The 9,553-nt window shown below is 45.4% G+C and overlaps 1 protein-coding gene across 1 annotated transcript; it reads left to right on the top strand.

The window, feature by feature from the left end:
* On the top strand, nucleotides 1-9,044 carry pik3r6a (phosphoinositide-3-kinase, regulatory subunit 6a; the record flags this gene model as incomplete). Its single annotated transcript, XM_083694118.1, has 6 exons — nucleotides 1-79; nucleotides 3,896-4,016; nucleotides 6,977-7,050; nucleotides 7,542-7,656; nucleotides 8,340-8,410; nucleotides 8,926-9,044. The coding sequence occupies 6 exons, from the start codon at nucleotides 1-3 to the stop codon at nucleotides 9,042-9,044; spliced, it is 579 nt and encodes a 192-aa protein (XP_083550244.1).
* Nucleotides 9,045-9,553: the final 509 nt, after the last annotated feature.

Raw genomic sequence — 9,553 nt, 5'->3', positions numbered from 1 at the left:
ATGGAAAAGGAACCAGGATCAGCGAATCAGTACGGATCTCTGGAAAGCACGAAATGGAATAAAGATACTTCCAAAACAGGTAATTAGATGAAATAATAAATGTGTGTTTTGTTGTAATTTATCAGAAGTGGACTTGTTTTTGAAAGCTATAATTGCATGCAGATGTTGATGATTGTTTAGTGAAGCCCCTCAATAAATATCCACAGGTGGCCACCACCAGCTGTTTCTTGTTACTTAAATATGTGTGTGTGTGTGTGTGTGTGTGTAGGATATGTTACACACATTTAAGTAACAAGATATACCCTCTCACTCTGACTGCCTCTAGCCCTGTTAGTGACACACACACACACACACACACACACACGCACACCCTCCCTCCCTGCCTCCCTCCCCCCTCTAGCCAGTGGTGTCTGTATGAGTGTGGCCTGTAACCCAGCTCCCTAGAGGTGCTGATGGCTGCACAGGTAATGGAGGAGGAAGGGTGAGTCCACACTGAGCCGCCCACTGATGTCCTCTATGGAAACCTGTTGTGGCGTCTCTAAATCCACTTGTCAGGGGTGGTTAATGTGTCCTCTGTGGCTCAGTTGGTGGAGCGTGGCACTAACAACGCTTAGGTCGTGGGTTTGATTCCCGCTGGGACCATATATATACTGAAAAATGTATGTATGCACTCACTGCAATGTAAGTCGCTTTGGATAAAGGCGTCAGCTAAATGGCGTATGTTATTATTATATTGGTTAAGGATACAGAGTAGTGGGGTGGAGGGGGGTGAGGGGCTGGAGGGGGGCGGGGTGAGCTGCTGGAGGGGGGCGGGGGGCGTGCATGGGCATGTGTGTGTGTGTTTGTGTGTGTGCCACAGCTGAATATCTCTCTCTACTCTAATTCCCATATATAGATGTATCCTTTCTGTCTGTCAGAGAAGGCTAAGTGCTCCTGGGAGTTGTAGTCCTTACACAATGTAGGCTAAGCCGGGGACATGAACGAATGTAAACTGCCGATAAACAATCTCTCTTTCTCTCTCTCTCTCTCTCCTCTCTCTCCTTCTCTCTCTCTCTCTCTCTCTATACCACCCTGAGGTCACATAGACCCAGTCAGTCTTCATAGAATATTCCTTTCTTCTTCTTTCCCTCCTTTATGTTGCATTAGAGGATGTTCTGTCTATCTACACATCAAACCCGGTTATGTCTATGTAGTACAAACCCAGAGGCTATGTGTGCTGAATTGGGACCTTCCATCTCTCCTTTTTAATGCACTTCCATACAAAACATACATTATGTTTTGTTATGTGTGTGTGTGTGTGTGTGTGTGTGTGTGTGTGTGTGTGTGTGTGTGTGTGTGTGTGTGTGTGTGTGTGTGTAAACAGACTAGCACAGGCTACAGTCTCAGCAGGCACAGTCAGGAGTATCTATCTGTTCTCTAGGTGGTAGTGTGTCTCCGGGGCCCATGCCGTGTGTCTCACAACGGGGTGGTGGGGGGGGGAGAGTTAGTTGGGGGGGGCGGGGGGGGGGGGGGGGGGGTTAGTTAGCAAAGGCCGGTAGGGATAAGGATACAGCCAGACTCTGAAGGAAGACTCTGGAGAGAATGTCTTGTTGTCACTACTGTTGGCTCTCAAGCTCCATCTTCAAGGATTACTCTGCATTTTTCCTTTTCAGACGGTAAGGTAAAACTCATAGTAATAGCCAGCAGGTATACATTAACAGGTGAACTTATGGATGGTGGTGCCATAACTTCCTTACATTTACATTGTAAATGAATCATCTATGCTAGGACCAGGGGCCATTGGCAGTCACAATGCTAGAAGAAGGAAGGATTACTTTTTTATTATTATTAACAGTAGAGGAACTGGACACAGGGGTAGTGGGGGGTGAAGAGGCCTTTAGGACCGTCCTTCCTTTTGCAGCTTTTGACAAGCCATAACTTTTCACTAAAAATATAGTTTTTGGTCATTAATATATTATAGGCCTTCTTGTTTTGTGGAACTGATGCTCTCCTAAGGCCATAGTGAGTCGGGAGGAGGAACTGATGTTCTCCTAAGGTCATAGTGAGTCGGGAGGAGGAACTGATGTTCTCCTAAGGCCATAGTGAGTTGGGAGGAGGAACTGATGTTCTCCTAAGGCCATAGTGAGTTGGGAGGAGGAACTGATGTTCTCCTCAGGCCACAGTGAGTCGGGAGGTGGATGCAGTTTAAATGTTTGATTTTCTGGCTGACTGTTTGTTTGATTTAAATGCTGCAGTTTGCCTGCTGCTCAGAAAGCAATTATGTGTGAAACGTTTTCAACTCCTTCCATCCCTCAGTAGAATGCTTGGGAACTCTCAGCTGGAACAAAGCTTGATTTTAGATGGCTTGGACCAAACAAACAGGGTTTGGGTACAAAAGCAGAGATGTGACCAAGTTTGCAACACAAATGTCATTATTGCTTAGTTTAAATCACGACTAGTATGGAACAGAGTGTAATGCTGGAGGTTTTCCTATAACTATTCTCCAGGAAAGCCAAGTGTTGTTACAAATGATCCAATAAGTCTCCAGTAACTGTGTACAGTAATACTGAGTCATTTACACTCTTTATAAAGTAATTAACAAGGTAATAGAGTACAATACATAACATAGACAATATACAATGGTCTTCGCAAGGAACACTCTTTATGTATTAAAGAAATGCTCATTGACATACAGTAAGTGGATATTATAAAGTTATGCAAAAGGCATTGACTTGTTCTGCTGACTTGTCTCCCGGGTGTGACTTCAGGAAGCAGGGCGTTTAAACTTCCCACTTCCCACTCCCTTGTGTGTTTTATATGCTGCTCCAAGCCCTGTGTAATCCCTGGGGTGAGTGAGGTAGAAAAGCAGCAGTGTATGTGCGTGCACAGGTGCGTGCACAGGTGCGTGCACAGGTGCGTGCACAGGTGCGTGCACAGGTGCGTGCACAGGTGCGTGCACAGGTGCGTGCACAGGTGCGTGCACAGGTGCGTGCACAGGTGCGTGCACAGGTGCGCGTGTGTGTGAGGGAGAGAGAGAGAACACCAGAGCACTCAGTCACCAGAGAACAGTCAGCTCCGATGGAACCCCCATGGGTCTCACTTGGTACGGCAGGTAATTACAGCTAGCACGTTGCTGCCTCCCTTCTCCTCCGAGTTCACCTGCCTCAGCTTCCCACCACCTGGGGAATCAGTTAAGCTCCCTGTACTCAAAGGCTCCGAAGTTTCTAACAGTTTTCTCCTACAGTTTAAAGAGATAGAATAAGGTTTATGGACTGGTGAAAACTCAGCATTCAAGAGACATCGTATCATTTCAACTCCATCGTGGATGCTCTGCACTGTATTTAGTTGTAATAGTTTTCAAATCCAACGATAGACTTATCCATAACTTATCCACGTAGCTCCTGTACAGTAGGACAGAGAGACAGGCAATGTCACACAGAGCCATAACTGAGTGGGTGACTGTATTATTATCTTGTCACAATGTTACTGAGCTGCTGTGTGTGAGAACCTGAACCAGCTGTGCGTGTGCGTGTGTGCGTGTGTGTGTGTGTGTACTGTGCTCCTATTCTTGCCCAACCAGGGGGGAGGATACACACACACACATACATACACACACATACATACACACACACACACATGCACGCACACACACGCACACACACACACACGCACACTCATACATAATTAATATCAGTTCAGGCATGAGTTATGCCATCTATTTTCGGCTCTGACACAGAGTCATTTGGGTCTGACAGCTGTGCGCTCAACAGACTGCAATTTCATACAGTTTCCTTGACAAGATGCAATATATTGACAAACACAATGCAATTCCATGCAGAAAGAACAGTGGAAAGAATTTTAATGGAGAAAAAAAATGACCTCTGAAATTTGACCGTCTTTTTTTCTCTCTGAGCAGAAGAGGACATCGTCTCCATGGCAGACTCCACCATCACCATAGACGACATTGAGGGGGAGCTGTTCAAGATCGAGAGGATCAGAGATGTCCTGGTCAGGAGGGAGTCAGAGCTCAGATACATGTGAGTGTGTCCATTATGACAGGGCATAATTAACAGCCAATAGCCCCTTCATAATATATGGCATTTAGCTGACGCTTTTATCCAAAGCGACTCACAACAAATACATTTGTTTAAAGTAAGTGAATCGTCTATCCATCAGTCATCATAAGATGAAGTAATCAATGCTCAGACCAGGGGCCATAGGCAGTCACAATGCTAGAAGAAGGAAAAATTACTTCTTATTTTTTTAACAGGAGAGAAACTTGTACAGGGGGGTAGTGGGGGTGAAGAGGTCTAACGGAGGGACCGTTAAGATGTAGCCTGAAGAGATGGGTCTTCAATCTACGGTGGAAGATTGGTAGTGAATATATAATATATAATATATAATATATGCCATTGAGCTGATGCTTTTATCCAAAGCAACTTACATTGCAGTGAGTGCACACATTTTTCAGTGTGGGCATGCTTGCATGTTAATGCACAGTGAGTGTACAGTAAGTGTTTATAAAACGGATCCCATCGGGGTTTTTGGCGACGACTCCCCCTGAAACGTGCTATTTTAGCTGTTAAAAGTCGGCTCCTCGAATGACCGGGAGAGCGCGGACGTCCTTGCTAATGCGCACTCCGGTGTTCTACTCACGGTACGACACTTGGGATTATGCAGCGTCAATATGGCACTTAATTACCGCTCCTTCAAAATGGTCCCTGTAGGCTGTGGCTGTTGGCCGTAATAACTTTTAACATTTTTCAGCTTTGTGACAGCCATATTTGGCCAATGTCACTTGTCAACTTGCCCAGGGTGAATGTCTCTTAGCAGCCAAGAAGTCCAGAAATATTTCCCCAGGAGTTAAACAACATTGCTGCTTGAATCTCTTGTGGCAAATCTGATTTGCAGATCCCCCCTGACTTCACAAGTATATAAGTGTCTAGTCAATTAAAAGTTTAATATGCCAACGTAGGGATACTGTTACTATTTCCCATTTAGCCAACTAGTTAGCCAGCTGCATTCTCTTGTAAAGAAGTCATTTTTTTGTGGGGAAGAAAATTAGCTAGCGAAAGTACTGGTGGTGGTGGCTTGTGGAGTAGCTAGCGAAGGAGTGCGTTGCTAGCATTTCTGGTTTTCAAGCTTTTGGAGTGTAGAGCCAAAACAAATGCTTTACTGTCCCATTACTTACACAGGGCGCTGTATGTACAGTATTTTATAAAGAGGAATGGTGACTAGAGTGGATAGATACATGTAGAGAAATCCAATGGAGGTAATCCTCTGTGGCTCAGTTGGTAGAGCATGGTGCTAACAGCGCTTAGGTTGTGGGTTTGATTCCTGCTGGGACCATATATACTGAAATGTATGCACTCACTGCAATGTAAATTGCTTTGGATGAAAGCGTCAGCTAACTAGCATATATATAATCTTGGAATGTCTCATGGTAAAATGGTGGTGTATACGGTATCTCAGCTAGTGCTAACCAGTGCCTGGGTTTGCTCTAGAGATTTTCTAGCTTCCAATTAGCCTCTTTGTACTTCACCCCTGCCTGGAATAGATCAGACACCATCTGAAGCCAAACCACTTCCATCCAGCTGAGCTAAAAAGAATGCATTATTATTATTTGAGTCCAACTGTGAAGTAGTTAGTGTGTGTGTGTGTGTGTGTGCGCGCGCGCGTGCATGTGTGTGTGTGGTTTTGCTCACAAGAACGCAATATTCACACATTGGCCTGTGAAATAGGCTGTCAGAGAGAGATTAGTAATTGAAGTCAATCACCTTGGATTAGGAGTTGTGCCCATCACTCATATAGACAGGCAGGATTAGGCGATGCTGTGCCCATGCTGAATGAGGCCTATTGAATAATATAAGTGTATTATTGTGTGCGTGTGTGTGTGTGTGTGTGTGTGTGTGTGTGTGTGTGTGTGTGTGTGTGTGTGTGTGTGTGTGTGTGTGTGTGTGTGTGTGTGTGTGTACATGCTGTCTATCCTTGTCAAGAGGTTTGGCAGCCAGGAATTTGGGGGCTATAGGTCTACTGAAGGACTAGACAACAATTAATAATTTCTCAGAGAGGCAGGCTATACTGTCAGGGTTTAATTGATGGGAAGTTGCTGTACTGGAGGCAATCTTGTTGAAGTAGAGGTTGTACCTACATGTACAAAACTGTAGTTGTACTTTTGCAAGTAGTAGTGCATGTAAAAGTACTTTCCCACAAATCGTAAAGCCTCCATCTTTCCCTCCCATTCATCATCTGTATTCAGCACGCCACTCACCCAGCCCACCCCTGCTTGGTCCCTGTAGGACCCCCTCCACCCTCTCTGACAGGTGGGCTGACGTAGCAAGGTGAAGCCCTCACTTAGCTGACGGTGATGGATGTCTGTGAGCTGAGCTACCAGGCTGTGATGCTGGCTCACCCAGGGGGCTGCAGACACCCCGCAGACAGGCAGGGTCAGGCAGGGTCACGCGAACAGGAGTGTGCAGGCAAATGTGTGAATATTGCATTTTTGTGAGTAAAACCATACACCACACACACACACACACAGAACACACACACACACACACACACACAGTGAGTCAGTGATCCGTAGCTGAATCACAGTTACAGAGAGAGAGATAGATATCTGTCAATGTGCACTCCTCAGATTTCTGGGCTGTGGAGTTTGATTGGGTAATCTACTGTGTGATACAGTATATCTGATCAATACCCCCACCCTACACCACGCTACGCTGTCTGAACTACAATTTGAGGCCAATTCGTCTTATGATTTAGGAGGACTGAGGAGAGCTGGAATGTAAACTCCATAGTAGGGGATGGTTTCCCAGTCACAGATTGAGCCTAGTCCGAGACTGAAATGCATCTTCAATGGAGATTTTTCATTAACGTTTTTATGTAGTCTAGGAATAGGACCAAGGAGTCTTTGCCAAATCAACCAGGAATAGAATAACCCTGCTAGATTTTAAATTAACTTTTTTTTTGGGGGGGGGGGGGGCATCCTCAGGATGGACGACATCCAGCTGTGTAAGGAAATCACTCGTCTGAAGAAGGAGCTCCAGAAACTAGTGGCTATGCCAGGTATGAAACAGGTTTTAAACTAGTGGCTATACCAGGTATGAAACAGGTTTTAAACTAGTGGCTATACCAGGTATGAAACAGGTTTTAAAACTAGTGTCTATACCAGGTACGAAGCAGGTTTTAAACTAGTATCTATGCCAGGTATGAAGCAGGTTTTAAACTAATGTCAATAGCAGGTATGAAGCAGGTTTTAATCTAGTGTCTATAGCAGGTATGAAGCAGGTTTTAAACTAGCGTGTATGCCAGGTATTGAAATGATACAGACTCAGTCGTTTACAGACTATGAGGTTCCCCATTGCTCATTAATTTGAGTCCATTGTGACGTAGAGAGGCACTTATCAAGGAGGCTTACTGTTGGCTGCAGAACAGTGAGGTCATTTGACAATATTCAACATGTGGGGGAGAAATACTGTTTGGTTTTAGCATAGGGGGGTATCACCACCACTTGCTACCAAATCCTGCCTAATAGTCAAATCTTTTCCACCTTCCAGACAATGACAAGTCAAAGGAAGACAGAGAGAAGGAGGAGGAGCTTCTCCAGCAGATCCACAAGCTGGTGGAGACCAGAGACTTCCTGGTGGACGACGTGGAGTTTGAGAGGCTAAGGCAGGCTGACTTCCACCTGTAGTTTTTCTCTCCTTCTGTTATTGTTGGTCTCCAAGGATACCCTGTCAGAACTACAAGTCTTCAACTCAGCCCCCCCACACACACACACACAGAGGAAGAGAACAGCTCCATTCTAAGAACACTCTCGCCCTAGTTGTGATTCTGTGTTCTATGTGTTTGTGGAACGTGGGGAGTTGACTTGTGTAAAACGCTACATCTTCTTTTCGCCGTAGACGAGGTTCGTTAGCGTTAATGAGATGCTGTGTCTGCGCGGCACCCTTTTTTTCATAATCGGCGGGGGGGGGGGGGGCTCAGTCTGTACACTGGCCTTAGGAGGTTCTGGGAGGTGTGAAGCAGGAAGCAGGAAGAGACGGGTGATAATTGATTAGTTCTGAAGCATGTGAAAAAGAAGAAGAAGAAACACAGGGAGGAGGGGAGAGGAGGGGAGGAGAGGAAGGGGGAGAGGGACGGGTGAGAAAAGGAGGAGGGGAGGAGAGGGGAGAGAGAGACAAGAGGAGAGGGGAAGAGACACGGGTGAGGAAATAAGGAGGGGAGGAGAGGGGAGGGGAGGGGGATGAGAGGAGAGGGGGAGAGAGAGAAGACAGAGCCTGGGGCCATGGAAAGAAGCAGCGAGAGATGTTTTAGCTCTACTCTCATCATCCTGTTTCTCTCCTCCTCAACAGGGAGAAAGAGGAGGATAAAGAGATGGCCGATTTCCTCAAGTCCAAGTTTCCCAAAAGCTTGAAGAAGAAGGGTATGTATTATTATCAGCAGTAGTAGTAGTAGTAGTAGTAGTAGTAGTAGTATTAGTATTATCATTCACAGCATTCACAGTTATTGAATGGGATTATTTTTCAACATTTTGAGGGGATTTGTTGACCTTGATTTGTTGAACAATGACCTTCATTTCTTTTCATTTAATTTAATTTAATTTAATTTCATCTCATCTAGATGTTCACCTCATTCTTTAGGACTATTTTTGGAAAGCGACTCTTTCTCTCGGCAGCCAGTGAAAGGGAAACAAAGCATTTATATATTCAAAGCATTTATATATTCAAAGCATTTATATATTCACCACATCAATAGGCCGAACATGTTTTCATCATCTCATCATCAGGTTCATACTGTGTGACATCATCTGAAGTGCTGTGTTCCAATATGACTAACACACACACACACATAAGATGAAGCAGTGTGTTGACCAGGCGTTCTAGGGTATATGCTAGTGTGGCTATTGGACCACATCCACGGTGTGTGTTCTTGTCCCAGGTGGTCCGACCCCAGGCAGTAGGACGACCTCCAGAGCCCAGCAGACCTCGTCCCCCTTCACTAAGACAGGCCTGACCCTGCTGAAGGAGTGCTGCGGCTTCACCTGCTCCATCATGTAAAAAAACTACAACTCCCAGGGCCCCCTCACACACAGGGCCCCACAGACCCAAGATGGCGTCACAGTTTCAGCTTTTCAACCAGAGAAAGACTTGAAGCATGGAAGGACAACGAGCAAGACAGAGAAGAACAAGAATGGTAGCGGAGAGAAAGGATGTTAACGGGAAGGATTTGGGGACGTCCGGGTAAAGAGATTGGCAGGGTCGTTGTGTGATTTTTTTCTACTACGTGTCTTTTCTGAGCTCTTTCACTCCCTCCTTCTCTCTCTCTCTTTCTCTCTCTCTCTCCATTTCTTGTCAAAATCACATCGGCTTCAGCATTTGTGAACCTGTCCCAACATAGAGATTTACATGAACCCCATCACCAGGAATTGCAGGCATGACACTGAATGAACAAAAGTGATGCTTGTCCTCGTTGTATAACATATGCATTTCCGCACACTAAAACAACAAACTTGATAAACAATGCACATCCATAGGCATCCAGAGCCTATCAACACCACCTACCTTAG

Source organism: Argentina silus (assembly GCF_951799395.1).
Source record: "Argentina silus genome assembly, chromosome: 22".
In the NCBI taxonomy this organism is placed as follows: domain Eukaryota; kingdom Metazoa; phylum Chordata; class Actinopteri; order Argentiniformes; family Argentinidae; genus Argentina; species Argentina silus.
This window is presented reverse-complemented; position numbering and strand designations above follow the sequence as displayed.